The sequence below is a fragment of the Anser cygnoides genome, chromosome 5 (assembly GCF_040182565.1).
Source record: "Anser cygnoides isolate HZ-2024a breed goose chromosome 5, Taihu_goose_T2T_genome, whole genome shotgun sequence".
In the NCBI taxonomy this organism is placed as follows: domain Eukaryota; kingdom Metazoa; phylum Chordata; class Aves; order Anseriformes; family Anatidae; genus Anser; species Anser cygnoides.
The window spans coordinates 5,469,787-5,488,715 of NC_089877.1; the positions used below are offsets into that span (position 1 = coordinate 5,469,787).

Here is an 18,929-nt window from a genome sequence, read left to right on the forward strand (position 1 = left end):
AGTTGTCAAGTGTTACTCAGATATAGCAAAGGTAGTAGAATTTAGTTCTCAGAAAGATAAACTGCACCAGAACAAAACCAGCTATTTCTGTCAAGCTCAGTATATGTGCTCCAAATGCCTGCATACGTTCTCTCTTGCTCTGTGTGTAGCATTTATCCCAGGCCTTTCTGAAGACAGGTCACTGAGAACATTCATGAAAGGCCCAAAGGGGCTCTTTTATTTACATTTTTATATTTTGCACAGGTATTTGACTCTTACTTTAAATACCTTTGTTTTCAGATTCACTAAAGATAAACACCATTTGAGGTGTTCACTCAATCAATCCTCTTTACTGCTTCATCTGTGTTTTGTGGCTTTGTCCAGCGTCAGGCAATAAAATTTGGCCAAAGGAAATCAGAAAGATGAAAATAATTTCAAAGGGAACTAGGGACACATGGTGAGTGCTATAACTAGGGCACTTCTAGCAGGCAAGTATCATATTTGCATTTCCCTATTTCAAATAGAGAAAACACCATAAATACTACGGGGAAGAGATGATCCACGCTTCTTTATAAGGGCAACAAAATTAACTGAATACTTGAAATGTCAAAATTACCTAATCAGAGGCAAAAATTAATTATTCTGTTAGCACAATTCAGTGAAAAACACACCCAAGGCACAAAACAGTCAAACACTATTGCAGAATTAGTTACGTAGGGCCAAATTTTCAGCTCACCTCAATTAAGACTCAAATTTTAGTCCATGTGCTTTTAGACATCAGCCCCAAAAATGAACCCCCCTGCTTACAGAACTCTGTTTGCACGTTGGATTCTCTCAGGAAGCAAACGTACATGCCACGTGCTGGCAAACAGCCCTACACGCCCCAGCTGTAGCCACAGCAGGACACACCACTAGCCATGGGAGGGCAAGCTGCGGCTGAAAATCTGGCCCCATGCTGCCACGAGCAGAGATGTCTCTTTCCTTCACCACAGTAAGATTATGGAAGGTCCTTATCTGTAAAGCTCCAGCAGTTATTTGAAGACCTTATTAGCCCACATGTTAGCTTATTAGTAGCAATATTTGTTACACAGGAATGAAAGGTTTCTGAAAAATGGATGCATGCGTTCATTTGGATCCGATTTTAGTAAAACTTGTTAAAATTCAGCAAGCCACAGCAAAGATACAATGGCAAATCAGACATGCCAAGAGCAGTTAGTTCTTACTTTTAAGGTGTTTAAACAAATGTGTAGTGAAATCCATTGCTTAAGGGGGAGTGAGATGGCTGTGGTACAGAAGGTGAGGGTGCTTTAGGTGGAAAGGTCAACTGCTGAGCTAGAAGGGATCACATACACGAATTAGGCTGCACAATCAAACATTCGTATCAAAACAGAGCCACCTCAATTTTCTACCATGTGGATAGGAAACCTGATTAGTACCGCAATGAGGTGTTACATTATTTTAGTTACATGGAACACAATTTAAACAACATTTCTACTTGCTATTTTTTTCTATTAGTTGCCTTAAGTTATGCAAATAAACATTCCTGTTTTGATGAGAATATGGACAATTATCTTAAGGTGAAGTTTCACTGGAACATATTAAGGCACACAATACTGACATATCTTAATCAAATTCTCCTTTTAAAATCACAGTTCTGGAACAGCACCAAATTTACTTGGTTTCAAGATTTTACTGCAGTTGTACAGGCTCTCAACATTTCATTTGTTACATGCCAAAAAACAGATATAAAGGTGCTATATAGAAAATCACACACACAAATATTATAGATGCATAGAAATATTTTGCTTAATATAGTGCATGATAAATACATTTTCAGATCTCAGCTTGAAACATCAGAATAAAAAAATGCAACACTATAAGTATACTTGTTTATAAAGTAGAGCAATGGTGTAGTATTAGAGGACAATCTTAAAACTACAGAGACTGAAACTCAGTCTTAAATTCTGCTTTTTCATTTTGGAAGGCCAAAGGTAGACCTGTTTCCAAAAAAACAGGGAGATATTGGGAACTGACTTCTTGAGACATGTACATTTGACTTTAATCTTTCGGACTCTTGGCATGATTTCTGTTTACAAGGTAGATTTTCAACATGCTGCACTACAGGAGTTAGATAAATGCACAATTTATATTAAAAATGATTTATAGTATCACAGCATCCTAACACAAGTTATCTGCTTTACAAAAATAAAATAGGAAAAATTAAGCTTTAGTTCTTTCAAAGCAAATCTTTTTTACTATATCTGGACATTTAGGTTTGGATTTTCAGATATGGTCTGCTTCATCAGCAAGAAACAACTTTGGCAATACATATTTTAAGTTCAAACTACAAAAATAACAATGTGAAGGAATTTGTAAAATTAAAATAAATCAGAATGTGCAATCAGAAGCTCAACACCTTACATAATTTTCTTTTTTAACCACTTTAGATCATCTTAAAATTTCCTATAACCCCAAGCTCTTTTTATGGTTTGTATATTTTCAATCAAAAACAAACTAATATGGCTTTTTTTTTTTTTTTTTTTAAGAATTATCCACATTTTTGTTCTTCTTTGTTTTTAAAGGAGAAAGTAATAATTGCAATCGTTGTATAAGAAATGAATATTTGAGGTAGAAATGTGGTAAAGAAAACTGGGCACAGGTGTAAACATGCGGACTTCCTTAAACAATCAATTCCGTGACTATTACCTATTTTTTTTTTTGGTTTTGTTTGTTTGCTAAGTGTCTGAAAGAAAAATAAGCCGGGTGCTATGCTTCACAAAGATATTAAGCTAATATTAAAACAAGCATCTCACAACTGACTGCAAATGTATTTTTCAAGCAGCACTTAAACATTTCAGGGAAGACACATTTTAATTCTCTTCAGGGAGAAGTAAAGAATTAAGTGGATTTCTGTGGTGACATATACCCCAGAATATGTGTTAATCTCACTTTGAAATAATTATAATAAAAACTTTAAAATGTAAAAGCAAAAATTGTACTGCATAGCTATTACTAGCTACCTCACAACTACTACATTAACTATAAAATACAGACAGATCAAATGTATTTCAGTGCCGTGCAACTACTGCACCTTCACACACACCAAGAAGTGTGTTAGCTGTCCACATGAAGACTGTTTACTATGGCATACTCTTGCTGTACTGACACAGGAATAATGTCAAGAAAGGACTGTGCTTGCTGGTCTTAGTTTTGGTGCCATCTTTTCCCAGCAGAAGCTAAAACTCATGTGGCAAAATGCTGTGTTGGTTCATACCTCCCAAACACAAAGTCCCGCTCCATAACCAAAGCGTGCAAGTCAGTGTTACAGTACTGAGGACCTGCTTACTAAAACTGGGACCAGACTGCCTGAGGAGAAGCCGTTTCTATGCAGAGATGCCTGAAGTTCCAGAAGGTTTTCCCTGAAATGCTCCCAACACCTTACAACTCTGTTTATTTATAATATCTAGCCTCCTCAGTGAATCTTATTATTTCTTCAAGTCTGTTAATTTCCCACAGAACCCCTCCAAAATCTCAAGTCTGATAACCTGAAAATGCATCCCTTCCCCTGAAAAATCACATTACCCTTAGATTTAGCTGCCACCACATCTGAGTATGCAGCCACATTCAATCCACAGTCTCTTACTACAGATGTGTGTTACGCATCTGAGTATTGGAATAATCTGTCTTTAATGGAAAGGCCTTGAAAGCTTCTGTGGCAAGTACCAAGTGTTTAAACTGACAACTTCAGATGAGAAACGTGCATATTTTTTCTCCATCATAGTTAAAGCTTCCATTATTTCCATTCTCCACTGGAACAGTGAACTGTGCAAGTTATAAATGGCTAGTCAAGTACTTGCTGGAATAGCTGCAGTATGTATTAATATGCCATAAAAATCCGTTAACTTTTTTTTTTTTTTTACTTATTTCAACTATAAAGCAATCAAGAGTGAAATTATCATCTTTAATAACATATTACAAAGGGTCTACTGATTTCCAGGCATAAAGCAGAATTCATGCATGGTTGTCTTGCTCTGATCTCTAATCTTGGTCACCAGACAGAAACATACCAATACCCATTTTACAATGTCTTTTTCAGTCTGTTTTTACATAGCTCAAGCTGCAAATGATTATACTATAGTTTCAATCATCAGCCCAGTGAATCTTTCTGTTAAAAATAAATATTTTCCCTTCATTTTATACATCATTAACCATTTTACTTTTAAAAGTGATTACAGATACAGCTTACTTCAGATATAGTTCACATTCATAGAAAATGTTCTTTGTGCTATTAGTAACAGCGAGTTTCCAAGTTCTGAACTTTCTGATCACACTATTTTCTCCCATTCACCCTGTTCACTGAATACCAGATACTACTCCATGTAAACCTTTAGCTTCTCTGAATTTGTTACCTATACACACTTCTCACTATTTTGAATGTGAATGGCTAAAATTCTCTCTTTTGCCAGAAGTTCAGCAACAACCACACACAACTTTAGAAGCAAGTAAGAAACAGCTGTTATGTTGTAAATAACTAAGTATTACCTGCTACCTCCTTGCTCCTCTGAGAGGCTTCAGAAGCCAAAGCGTATGATATGGTAATGATGCGTTCCTGCTCTTGCAGCTGTGAATCTAAATCAACTGAGTTGTGCTTGTCCTGGGCAATAGTAGGCTGTAGATTGTGCATACTAGTAGGAAAGTGCAAAACAACATTAACATTTACAAAGATAAAGAAAAATCCACTCTGCAGATGAGAACAAGCTTCAATACATACAGCAAGTTTTGGATCTCACACATCAAACTCCGTATTTCATTGAGGTTCTTTGAAGTAATGTTAGATATTGTATGTAAATGACCATAGCAAACAAAGACAAATGATGCAGCCATTACACATTTGGTCACAATATCTGCATACCCTTAAGTACATCTGAAAGTCCTTTGTAGTAAACGGGTTGTTTACATGAAAGCACTATAAAAATGTTATTTATTTGAAGTTGTTAATAAAATTTCTTGTTAGGGCTCGGAGGAAGAGATGTAACCTGGTGGTCCTCAGATGCAGACTCTTCTACAGTCTTACAAAGAAACTATATTTGCAGGCATTTGAGGTAACCAAATTATTGAAACTGAATGTTTCAGCTGACTCTACATTAGCTCTAAGTATCCAGAAGAGTTCTTTTAGAACTCCACCTCTCTGCAGACAACAGAAGCTTGCTCTCACTTTGACTTATATTCTGCTCTGTGCCTTTCCTTCCTCCTCACCCTCATCTACAAGCTGTTTGGTAAAGACTCACTCCTATTTTAGGATGCTCTGAACAAGAAAATGGACATATACAAAACCTGTCATTATTAATATCTCTCCTGTATCCTGTTCTATAAAGGAGCTTTAAGTGTACTAAGTATACTAAACTGTATGCATTTTCCACCACGCTTAGATAAAAAAAAAAGCCACCACACTCAGGCAATTAAATTGAACAGGAAATAGACTGTTATATAATGTCAGATTCCAATGTTTAACACCAAACTACAGATACGATCTGAAAAATAACTGACCTTGATTTAGTAAGAATACTCTTTATCTTCTCTGCTTTACGCTGCCTTGCTGCCAGTTCTTCTGTAGAAAGAGGTTCTTCTGGCTCCATCTCAACATAGCGTTCTGGAATTGCAACCTTCTCAGGTTTTGAAAGCTGTGGAAAGAAAGCAAGCATCAAGTTTTAATAACAAGGACTTAAACCTTGAGATATACTCTCCTCAATGTGAGAACACAATGGAAACAATAAAGCAGAGGTCTTCACGGTCAGTACTTGTAGCCAATGCTAAACATTCCCTTTGGACATAAGCTGATGCCCTTTTAACAGTGTCTTTTTCCTTCTTTCAGAAGATAGATCAAACAAATATTAAAGGGGATTACAAAAGAAATTAGAATCAATAGGTAACCTTTTCTTCAGCTCAGTTTAGAGCCCAAAGTAGGGCACTACCTCAAGTTGCTGCAGTAGAAAGAAGAAACCGTATACAAGAGTGAATGGACAGAGTTTTTAAAAGAACACTGGAAAATATTTATGTCGTGCCAGTGAGGATTTCCTATAACTGAAAGGAGATATCACCTGAAGTTTTAATCCAGGGTACCACTCTTTTGAGACCACATTTTCTTTCTCTGTGAGCAGCAGAAAAGAAAAAAAAATCCCCAAACCAACACTTTATAATCATTGCTGGAAATTCCTTGACTCTAGATTCTGAAACCTTAGGTGTTCAAAAGTTGTCTAGGGAACTGACCCAGAAATACGCTTACATTGGGCATTTAACAACATGTCGAATACACACGGTGATGTAGACTGAAAATTTTAATAACTGAACCAATTGCACAAAAGCTAGCAACAAGTTTTTGTCAGGATCAGTTTCTTTGCGGAAAAATTTTGCTTCTAAACCACCTAATGAAAATTCAGTTTACAAATGGACTTTGAAAATGAATGCTTAGAACATGAAATGGACTTAGAAAATGAATGCTTAGTAGAACAGACTACTTTCAAAATGCACAAACAGCAAATGCATGAATAAACAAAAGTGATAAAAGGAGAACTATCCCTCCCATCCCCATTGGATTTCTGTAAAACACTCATAAGGCCATGAGTTTCCAAAATTCAAAGTTTTAAAAGTTGGCCATAAAGACACAACTGAGTACCTTGCCTTATGAGGTACAGAAGTGGCCAGGTGAAGAGGACGGGTAAATGAAATGGAAAAGGACAGCATGGGTAACCTGAGAAAGAAGCTTTAAATCCAGATCTTCAGGCCCATTTCAGTCACTCTGAGGTATGACAGAAATGCCTACACACAAACGTTTCCTATCTTAGGCTGGAGGTGCTAGTTTGGATGTAACAAGTGATTCAAGAAGCCCTGGAGGCCTTCTGGAAAATATTTTAATAGAGTGCAACTAGGAAAGGCAATGCAGTAAGAGCATTTTTTCTATTTCTGAAGTTTATAAGAGCACTGCATTTTCTGTAGAACATATTGAAAGATTAATGAATGACGCATTTGTACAGAGCGATCAACAGATAATGGCTCACGTTCATCGTCTTAAAAATGTCTCTCTAAAATGGTACACTGGCAGCTGCTTTAAGCAGAGTAGAGGTGCTTACTAGTCTAAGTATCATTAACAATTTCATTGACTTTCCATTTAGCATGGCATTTTACACAATGCATACTTCTATCTTTCCACTTGTTTTACTCTTTCCTTTCCACCAGATGGCTCAATCGCATTTCAAACAAATACTGAACTCAGTGGAGTGGAAACAAACCTCGTGTCCAGAACACAAAATCACTTGGAAAGCCAGCAAAAAAGCTTTTTCTGTTCTGACCAGTATAAAGCAGCGCTCCCTCTTCTCTAATATGTTTTGCCAGATCAAATGAAGAGTAATGCAGTTCTGTGGAATGCACTTTTACTTCCTAGCAGTTTCTTATTTTAAATACTCTTCATGTTGCCATCTCATCTTTTTTTCCCCCCTATTTTTACATAACATTGCCTAACTTAATAACTTTTTCTCTATAAAGCATGACATATATTTCACACAGTAAAGCCAACCTTTCAGTTTGTTCTCTCCACTAGAATACCATATGAACACAAACCTTACAGAAACTCTAGGAGCCAGGCCATAAATGTGCTTCCTTTTTAATACCCAAATGACTCCTTTTCGTTGGGACTTGCGGCTCACTTTTGAAACAAAAGACAGAATTCACTACCTAGAACTTAGAGAAAGGTTAATACTTTGGGGGATAGAAAGGAAGCTAATAATTATGAGTGTTACCTCTCTGCTGATATCTAAATCATAGTCTTGAGGCTCCAGGTCTGTCTCTGTTACTGCTACTGCTATTGGCTGAACTTTTAGCCATTCATTTTCATCCTTGTCTTCTCCACGAATGGCTCTCTCAAGTAACTGCAAATCAAATTCTTGCTCTCGTTTCCACTGGTAATAGATACAAAACAATTAATAGCATTCAACCATACTGACAAATTCAACATTTAGCAATGTACATAACTATGGCTGCAAATGCTATATTGCTGAAAGAATCCACAGAGCAAACTCCTTAACTGACCGGAAAAAGAATACGCTACTCTATTTCCTGGAACATTTGGCTGTGAGATTTGATCTCTAGCTGTGCTGCATGGATTTCAGAGTAGTGTTTAATTCTACAGTCAATGTTCAGCTGTATTAAATTCTAACAAATATATTAACCACAATTCACATATGCTGATTAACCTGGCACTAGCACCAACATCCATGGAAGCATAGATGTCAGTACAAGTGAGTCTGTGGAGTGACAGCCTTGCCCTAGGCATTACAGCCAGGCAGTGCTGTGTGAGCTTGAATGGCCCCACACAAAGGACATTTATACTGCAGATTGATAATTGCAATTCGTAAATTGTATGCTAGAAAAAGACTTGGTGATTAAAGTTGATATTTTATGTACTAGCATTAACTTGTCTTGAATTCATAGTAATCTTCATAACTTCTAAGCTCTTATGACTTTGCTGAAAGCCATTCTGTTCAACTAGCTACCTGCAAAGATTAAAAATCTTTCATATTGCCTTTACAAGAGAAAGACTGAGCAATAATAAATTCAGAGCATATTTAAATGAAACAGCATCTTTTGGAGTTCCCAAATTATTGCACAGTAGCCCCTTCACAGCTACAATACAGCTGCATATAAACTCACGCTTAAAAACCCTACCAACACATTTTTGTTCATAAATATCAAAAAATTAAGTTCTGCTGCAACACCATTCCATCCAGCAAATTTCAGCAACTTTACCATACAGACCTGAAACAGTGTATTAAAAGCAGTGAGAAAGAAAAGGGACAAAATCAACAACCAAATTATCTCCTCAAGTATTTGAGGCTATCAACAGGAGAATGTGCCATTATGTTTATTAAAAGCGTGTCTAAAATTTCTATTACAAATCTCTAGCTTGTTTTGGTTGAATTTTGAACTCTATATGAAGTCCTTAGCCTCCGTTACACTACCTGCAATATTAAATCTACTTGAAACCTATTCATGCACAAGCTCTCAATCTTCACTCAAAAGATATGTCTTCCATATGTATTAAAAAAGTTAAATAGCTAAAAGGCAATTACATCTCAAAAATTAAGATTTTTTTTCCAGAATTCAAAAGAGAAAAAATGTTTTCTCATTCTAATACTCCAAACTTCTTATTCTACTCATATTCGAACCAGGCCTGATTGACATAGTATATTTCAAATACACATTATCATTTTCAATTTATTAAATATAATTAAGAAAAACATCAAACCATTATTACAAAGCAGAGTTTTTATTGGCTTTGATGTTGCAACTTTTACATTAAAAAGGCATTTTATATAACAAATGAATTCATGTACTGTGATCAATACTTAAAATGTCATTCTACATTTGCGAGCTGACCAATTAAAAATTCAAGTTACATATACAATGTATGTTTAAAGCAAATGTTACATACTGAGCAGCATTTCAATTATACATTTAACTGTTTGCCATTTTGGCTGCTAAATAATTGCAATGCTGTAAGTAACTGTGCTATCAAACATGCTTTTTGCGTGTTGAAGCCCTGTAGGTACAAGAGATGACCTCTACAAAACACTGCTAGGGCTGAATTCAATTTTAATTCTTCACAGCAAGAAAAAGACCAAGATGGCACCCAAATTTATAGACAAAGTATTTGCCACAAATGTTAATAAGGAGTGTCACAAAAATGTTTAAATTCAGCTCGTGTATGTTACGTTAGACTCAGGAAACATTAGAAGCTCAGATTTAGTTCTAATTAAAATATGAAAGTAACAGTTATCCTATAGTTCTACAATTCCCAAATATTATGCACTATCTTTAATAAATTTGTGATTGCAAAACAGAAGACAAAATAGATGAATGTCTCCAAGTAGTGCACTCATTTACTGGGAAAGTAAATACAAATAACTAGCTGTAAAAATGTGTTACTGAGCGGTGGGAATGAAAGGCTGAATATTATAGAGTTTTTTAAACACTAGTAATTGACACACACATACTAAATGCAATTAAGCCTGGTAAAAATTGAGTAGTCCAGTTAGAAATTGTAAAATAACTACAAAATTTTGCAAATTAAAAACAAGCAAACAAAAGAAAAAAAAAGAGGCATTAGGTATGATGAGTGACAAATCTAAAAGCAAGAGATCTTGTGCAATGAATTAGGTAAAATAAGGTGATCATTCTAAAGCTCTAGTGGACCAAATGAAAAATAAATTAAAAGACTACAGCGTAAGTGCAATTACAGTACAATCTTGGTTTAGCACCAAGTGAGAAACTGGGTAGCTTCACCAATTAGAATTGCTTTGGTTAGTATCCAAACCATATAACTACAAACTTATATTCTGTACATCATTTAATCTCAGAATGCAAGAGAAGTCCTTTTTTTTCAGCAGCTTAAATTTGAGCCTTATTAGAATATTCTACATTTTGAGCTTTAAAGGAGAATTTGTGCCAACTGAAAGACATTAGCTCTTAGAAAATTTTCTAATAAGTGTTATTAGGTTTCAAAACTGATTATCCATTTCACTTTTTAAAAAACAAACAAACAAAACAACACAACAACCAAAACCAAACACACACACACACAAAAACCAACCAAACAAATATACAAACTGCATGGCCTGATATTAACATTACTATCTTGCAGCCTAATTTATGAATTTAAAAGAAAAAATAACCTTGGAGAATAAGAACATTCTAAAAGGCCCATTCCATTATGAAGCAGTTTAAAAACCATACAAGCTTCTTACACTTTCTAAATACAATTCCAATAAAAAACAAAACCATGTCTCCGAAATCACTCCAATATACTCTCATCTCCAGTCAGCGCACTAACCTCTGACCAACTTACCTGCCGAACCTGCTACATATACTGTTAACTACTAGTAAAAAATGATCATCTGTTACTCACGCTCTCTGACCTCATTTTATACTGTATAACACTAATTTAATTAGACTAGAAGCATCACACACGCTCAAGTGAAAGTGCTTGCTAGGAAAAAAAAAATCCAAAGATATTTTTAGTTTAGTCCTTTTAAGGCATATCTAACATACTGAGCCTATGTCTGCAGAAATGGGCCTGACGAAAGACCGAGATGAAACAGACTGCCTTTCTCCTTGGCTAAGAGTTCTCTTGCGTTCCCGAACTAACGCCTTCTGATGTCGTTTCATTCTTTCTAGTTGCTCCTCTGCACTCATCTTGCCTCTTTGGTGGTCTCCAGAGTATAAACGTTCCAAGGCACTCTTTGGTCTCTCCTGAAGAAGTCACAAGGCACACAAAACATGTGTGGGAATCAATAGTTCATAAGTAGTATACAAAAAAAAACACTTTCTCCTATCTTATTACTAAATTAAGATGATTTTGCTCTATTACTTTGTATTAATTTGCATATTTAAACTCTAAAGTTTCTATTAGTACTGGTGATTTTTGGTTCTAAACCTTGCTTTATAAATCTATTACAAATGCAATACATTGTCTGTCTACTTCCTGATTCATTTAAGAAAGTGAGAAAAATTTGATTAGATCACAGGTGTTGGGTTCTCTCCCATGCTATCAGAAACCTATCTCCTGATAGGCAAAATATACTCTGGGCTTAAGAATATTTTGAACAATCCAGACATTTGCTTTCAGATGTTCAACTAAAACTTACCTTGGACCTATCCCTTCGAAGCGTTGCATATGATGAAATGGTAGATGATTGGTGCAATCTGGAAGTTGATCCAGATAAACCTTCATAAAGAAAAAGAGAATGCTTTAAAACTAAATGACAGATAGAAGGAAGATATCTGTGAAGGAAGTCAAATCTTAACAACATTCGCAGTTAGAGGGGTAAGAAAAAAGAAGAAAATAAAAAATGAACCCCTTTTTCCCAAATATCCTCTCTATCCTCATTTGTTAAACAATTACAGAACTGTAGCGCAGTGGAACGTAGTGGCAAGTCATGTGTAGTGTCTGATGGCATTATGTTCTTATTCTTTAGCGCTTTCATTTAATTGACTTCCGCAGGCAATTAAAGTGTTTTAAAAAATACTTGACTTTGTAAATACAATACAGAAATTATGAGGAAGAATAATTCTGAATACAGGAGACATTCTAACACCTAACTTCATGTTTTGCTATTTTTTTAAAGCATTATAGATGAAGTTGCTTTGCAAAAGGCTGGTTATCTATAATGGCACCATCAAAAACCACAACATTTCTAGAATTCCATAGCATTACACAGTTAACCTAAAAATAATGATCTTAAAATAAAGACCACTTCCAGAAAATCCTAGGAGAGTAAAGCTCCTATACAGAAAGTACCGTTACAAATCAGCCGTGTAAAATCCTGGCTTACCACGGGTAGGTAATGTCTGGTATCCACTATCAGAGCTTATTAAACCGCTGGAAGGTTGGCTGAGGTCACCACCTATCGTTGCTAGTTCTGGTTCACTCACATATGAACGCAGCTCTACCTGTGTGGAAAAATACTTACTGGCTCAAATGAAATCACAGACAGCAAGTCTTAATAGTCTTAAAACAAATCCCAGTAGTTTTGTTTATGGCTTACTGAATCTCTCTCTGCCCTTACTATACAGCATAGATCCATTCTCTGGCTCTTTGTTACAAAACAGTATCTTGCATTATAGGTTCACACGGTCTTAAAGCGCAGGTGTATAAGTCTGTGAGTGCTCACCCTATAATCTCCATTTACGTACTGTCCTAGTTCTCTGTCTCTCTTTCTTTCATCTGACTGACGTTTCAGGCCCCGCACTGACGTGTGCCTGATGACAGTGGCTTCTCTTGGGAGAGGTGGAACGGCTGGTGGCTGATCTTCAGGACTGTATAACTGAGGGAGAGGAGGTCTGGGTGGTGCTTCATCTTCCTGGTAACAGGAAAACACAGGTATTTGGCAAATAGTCTGCAAACTGTCTGGCATGAACTGTCTGAAATTTCATTACATTACATGAGTTATTTATGACTGCTTTAGCATGCTCTTCACTGTCCTCCAGGGCTTGAGGTGTTAAAAGCAAACACGACCCAAGAAAGCTAACAACCAATCAGCCAAAAAGCATTTCCAAAGAAGAGCAAGGAAGGCTCTGCCTTGGTATGCTGTAAAGCAGTATACAGCCCCTGTGCATAAACCTCCCAGTTAGAGACATACATTCTCCTGTGTTTGTTATAGCTCAGTTTCATTACAAACACCTTAAGTGTCTCCTTGTTGTGCCTCCACACTGCGTGCACTTAGTAACCATGAAAGCTTTCAGTGTTTCTGCCAGAAGCAAATGGAAACAGTGGTGAAGGAGTCTCACAACAGCAGTACTTACAACCTTTGGCTTTAGCCTAACTGGCGACTGAAGAGGCGGCTCGATTTTTTTCAGCTGCGGTGCTTGGTGCTGCGTTCTGGCCTGGAAATAAGGCTGTGGATACAGCCTGACCTCCAAAGAAGGTTTGACTGGGCTGGGTGGAGGGCTCTGCGGAATGGAGGGTTTGCTCTCCACGGCTGTGAGAGAAGCTGGTAAGGAAGGCACTGTAGACTGAGAAAATGAAGGCACTATTTTTCTCTCTAGGGGAGAAATATGTTAGACACTGTTATATATGTGTTTCTTATATCTATCAGCTATGTTCATAAGAATAGAAATTAACATCCTTAGGCTTTAAAAAACAGCCTTAACACTGCATGTTATTTTCAACACAAATGGTTTGTTTGCTTTTTTTTTTGAACATAAAAATCTATGATTGGTAGATTATAGGAAGGATGGGCAACATTTTCTTGATGAGGATCAGACATGCCCTTCAGGCTAAAAATAAAAACCTACACTTTAATATCAGCCAGTGAAATCCCCTGGCAATGGAGAGAGGGTGAGAAGGAAGGAAAAGCCCATGAGTCATATGCAAGCAGTTCACCAGCTGGATATGGCCCCACTCAACAGATTCCTTAAGATGCCTATAGATCTAGACATGGCTAAGCACAATAGCCATACCATAAATAAAATAAAATCTCACCATCTGAGAACAATTTTATCTCTGTGCATACAAGGTAAGCAAAGATACTTTAAGTATGAAGTGAGTTTACAGGAGGCATTAACAGCCTCTTGCTATCCCAATGTGTCAGGTCTTTTCTTTGAAACATAATAAAGCAATTGAAATGCAGACCACACACACTTTCCCTTCCTCTTTTCCATAGCTGATGTTGTTGCTCTGCCCACCAAACACCTGCCTGAAGAGGGAGGGGGAAGGCAACTATGGCAAGGGCAGCTGGGTAGCATCCAAGGGAAAAACAGCAGACGAGTGCAGAGAGGAGCTCCAGGACGGAATGCAGCGTAGATACTGCTATGGTATCAGCTCGTTATGTGAGAGAAGTTCTTCCTGCATCTTGCACAGCTTACCCCACTATTATTATTATTGTTGCCTTTTCTATGGCTTGTTACATTTTAGTATGTCAAAACAAATGAAAAACATTTTAAGACCTCAACCAAAGAAACACCAAGATAATGTGCTCAAGCTACAGAGATTTCTGCTACAGTGCAGAATTACCTGCATTTTCTGCATTAGAACATACTTCTAGACAATTCCCACAGACCCAAAGATTCACCTGCATTTGTATATTTTTAATGTTTTAATTATGTTCTCCTTACCTGGATTCTTGATAGAGTCTACTATGGTTTTGTAATTTGCTTTATTTGCACTCAAGCCAGCTGTTACATCTTCAATCCTCCACAAGTCTTTTTGTATTTGTGCTTTCTCCTGATTGTTTATAATAAAAGAGAAGATATATATATATACATATATATATATATAAATAACCCATTTTAATTTATAATGGGCTTATCCTGTTTTTGATACCAGAGCCAAACTAATTTTCCAGAACTTACACGAGAACTTAGGAGTCTAGAAATGGGTTAAATGTTTATTTTAAAATTTAAACAAACAAACAAACAAACCACCCCCAACCAACATATCTTGCACGTAGGCCCATAAGATTTAGAGCATTTTCTGAGTCATGGAAGACTTTCTAGAGAAGAGACGGGGAATGAGACATCGCTATATTGTTCTCTACATTATTATTCAGACTACAAAAACCTAGTTTAATATTCTACATAAAGTGCACTTACAGAACCTTTTAATTTGACCCCAAATTAAATTCTCACATCTTTCTAACACACTTCAGGCTGATAAGGCAGTGTTACAAAACTTCATGCATTTAGGGGATATGTTTTATATTAAAAAGAAAAAGAAAAAAAAAAGTATAGTCTGCCTGACTAGTGCTGTGAACTACGTAACGGCTTTTAATGGATGAAATATAAAATTAACTAAGAAAGGATGATAAATTTAATTTCACTTTATACTTGGGTGGTTAGACCTACTGGACATGATGTATTACAGGTTGAAACAATATACCTCTGTTCTTCCAGGATTCAGTCTCATCTTGTACCATATTTGCTCTACTGATCCTTTCCAACAGACAAGAACGGGAAGCTTTGTCTACAGTCTGGATCCTGCCTCTGACTGTATCTTGTGGCTAGAAGCCCTGGCTGCTGAAGCCACCACTTCAGCCATGCAGTTATTGCAATCATCATAAAGAGCTGTTTTCCCCTCTGTTTGTGGATTCCTATTTTTATTTTCCCCAGGTTGGGAGTAATCTTGATACTTTATGGTAAGCCATTATTATTTTCTAAGGAATTAATGCCTGATCATTCTTCCTTCAAAAATCGGCATTAAGAATAAACTTAATGATATTGTTTTCCTTGTGGTTTTATAACGAAAGCTGAAGGCACTGCAACACTTCAGTTAGGAATTGCTTACAAACTCCTTAAGAACCCTAGAAATCCATCACTTGCCAGGAGCTGCAAAATAACCACTAATTAATCCTATAAACCTGAAAGAGAAAAACTTTAGTAAAAGCTCTTAAACCTCGTAGAACTAGGGAAAACATATCAATTGCTTTCTACTTTCTGTCTTAGATCAGAAAATATGTCCAGCAAAGTAACAGATCAGGAAACAGGGTGCCAAGAACACAAACATTTAAATGATGGAGAACGTTATTTGCCTGTAGTAAACTCACTCGATAGATGGGACATATCTTGAAAGATTGTCAGGATGAAAACTATAAATTTACAAATTTAATTTCATTTTTCTGAGATTAATCATCCTACAAGGAACAAAATGATGGATTTACAATAATCAAGCCTCAAGACTGGTCACAAAAAACAACACACACATACAAAAATTCTTTTTCTGAAACAACTTGGAAAAGTGTTTGATCAGTAATATACAAAAAACAGGAGATCTTTTAATATTATTTCTTCCCATTACTTAAATCTTTATGTGAAGACAATATTTTAAACCAAAAATGGAATAGATCCAAAAGATAAACAGATGAATTTATTTTTAAATTATGAAAACCGGGACTGCTGTTTACCAGAGGGTATAAATATATTTTATGGGCAAGCATGAAAAGTTAGCTTGGAGAGATAAATTAATTTCTCTAACTTCCTTCACATAGAAACATAATTTAGCATGATTTATAAAACCAGAGCAGAAACACTTAACAACTGAGAAGTCATCAGTGACAAAATATAACTTCAAAGTTAATTTCAGCATGACCAGATCCCAACCCTTAAGCAAAAGACAACGAAGCTACAATCTTGAAAGCAAGATTTACTTCAACCAAGCTGGTCGAACTACTTAGTTTTTAACCTCTTAATTAATGACATATAAAAACAATATTAGCCATTTCCTATGGCAGTTTGAGCCTGCAATTTTATTGATTTTTCAGTAATATTCCATGAAGACTGCAGGCTTTTTTGTGTGTGCAGTGTTGTGTTTTTTTCATTTGTTTGTTTTGATTTGGCTTGGTTTGTTGTTTTTGTGTGTGTGTGTGTGTTTTTGTTTGCTTTTTGTTGTTGTTGTTGTTTTTAAATACAACATGTATTTAATGCTACTATAAAATGCTAGTTAAATAGTCTTGAGCCTATGCACTCTTGGACAGACACCTAAAGACCCTAATGATTATGGGCACTTAAAAATCAGTCTTCTTTGAAAGACTGTGATTTTAAGAATATTCAGTACTTTCTGGAAAAATCAGCTCCCCTTAATATCTCCAAAATGGATATTCAGAAACATTTTTAAAAGTCTTAGCCAAAGACAAACTTAGCTATGCATATATTTAAATGTGCATGTACATATTTAGGTATACACACATAAAACACATCCCATGTGTAGGTCTGTGTGCATGCATATGTATGTACATGATATGAGATGCTAAACTAAGTTCACATTTTTTTCAGTGCAAACCATCTTGTGTACTGCTAAGTCACATGCCATACAGCCAGTATTTTAAGCATGTTCAATGCAAAACTGAAAACTGTTTGTTAAAGTACTTTTTAAAAGTATATTCCATGTAAACCTGTAATTTCCCTATGTTAATCAAAATAACTTCATACAGGGATGATCTTATTCTACTCCTGGGATTTTCTGGAGGGATGTATTCTACAGCTGATCTCAAATGAGTAACACTCTGGCTCCAGAAACTAAACACAAACACACCCGAAAATGAAAAGGGGCTGAAAATGGAATTTTAAGATTGATGAAATCTAAAAAGGTTTTACACCTCTTTTGTTCTGATACAAGTTTATACATTAATGGCAAAAACAAATAAGACTAACTCACATCTGATCGGATGTTTGTTGCAAATATATACATTTAAAAACTCAACTAGTGAGCTGTTTTGTTCCAGGATATTTGGAAAAGTAGGCTAAGAGTTAAGCAAATTATATACATTAAGCTTGTTCCTTGTGTTTTGTCGTTTAAAATAAAACTATTCTGCTTTGACACAGGAAAAGCAATCTGGACTGTATTCTATTCCTTGTTCTATGAAAAAAATAATCAGTCGTTAGCAGGCATGTAGAAATAACCTCATACACCACATCCAGTTCAGCAAGCAGAATAGCTTAGCTTCAAACAAAGCTTCTTTGTAAGATTCAAAACAGAATAACTGATTTAAAACCAAGATGCCTTTCAATTACTGATGGCTGTTAAACACTTATTCCACTTCACAAAACAAGCCGCAGAGGTAACTCTCCCATAAATAGAAGAACATGACAAAGAACAAGTAACTACAATAACAAGCTAGAGGCTGATGTTCTTAAAAATGGATAAAGAAGCCAACGTCAGATCAAATAAATGGAAGACTAAGAAGTCCTGCACAGTCTTATAAATTAAATACGTTATCAATGTCAAGATGTCAGCATGTAATAAAAACATAATAAAATAATGACAAATTTGCAGAGACAACTCATGAGAAACTATTAGGCTGGAAGACAGCTAGTTACTGTGCAACTATGCTGTTACAATTTCTGAACTTTGCAAACTAAGATGTGACAGATGAATACAGTGCAAAAATTGCAGAGGTTCTCTCTTACAAGATGATAGCTTTCAAGTTCAGATAAAATTTTCTCACAAGTAAGCCAGTGTTGGGAAACAGACTCACCTGAGATACCAAAGAACTATTCATCTGTTCCTGTAAGGCTTTTTTCAGATGGCTCACATCTTTTTCTAGTTTCAGATACTCATTCCAGGCATTTTCCATTTCCTAATAACAAATGAAATATTCTAATGCAATGTTATGATAAACCTGGATATCACTCTATCCATTCTCTAATTGAGCAATTATATGTTTTTAAGACAGTGTTGTTCCTTTACAAAAAGAAGAAAAAAAAAAAGTATGTTTTGTGGCCTACATTTTCACTCTTATTTGAAGGTAGGCTTCAAAATGCTTTACAGCTTTGCAAGACCAAGTCAGCAATACCTAGTTAAGAAATTCTGGCCAGCTTTCTGACACAAAGCTATTTCTTAAGCATAAAACTGGCGTTTAACACTTGAACTGACTCTACCGTGCTATGAAGGAAGAAAGTCTACTCCA

At 35.9% G+C, this 18,929-nt stretch overlaps 1 protein-coding gene across 10 annotated transcripts in view; it reads right to left on the reverse strand.

The window, feature by feature from the left end:
- PLEKHA7 (pleckstrin homology domain containing A7) overlaps window positions 1-18,929 on the reverse strand; it is a 149,742-nt gene that overhangs the window by 2,037 nt on the left and 128,776 nt on the right. For 9 of the 10 annotated variants that reach the window (XM_066997619.1, XM_066997621.1, XM_066997618.1 and 6 more), the window contains 11 exons: window positions 18,498-18,599; window positions 14,644-14,752; window positions 13,333-13,571; window positions 12,702-12,890; window positions 12,363-12,480; window positions 11,676-11,755; window positions 11,080-11,280; window positions 7,773-7,931; window positions 5,527-5,660; window positions 4,522-4,664; window positions 1,203-1,311 (listed from right to left, as the gene is read on the reverse strand). In XM_066997619.1, the coding sequence (XP_066853720.1) occupies window positions 1,214-1,311; window positions 4,522-4,664; window positions 5,527-5,660; window positions 7,773-7,931; window positions 11,080-11,280; window positions 11,676-11,755; window positions 12,363-12,480; window positions 12,702-12,890; window positions 13,333-13,571; window positions 14,644-14,752; window positions 18,498-18,599 (1,572 nt within the window). In that variant the 3' untranslated portion in view covers window positions 1,203-1,213. The remainder of the gene's footprint in view (window positions 1-1,202; window positions 1,312-4,521; window positions 4,665-5,526; window positions 5,661-7,772; window positions 7,932-11,079; window positions 11,281-11,675; window positions 11,756-12,362; window positions 12,481-12,701; window positions 12,891-13,332; window positions 13,572-14,643; window positions 14,753-18,497; window positions 18,600-18,929) is intronic. The other variant, XM_066997620.1, reaches the window with a different exon arrangement.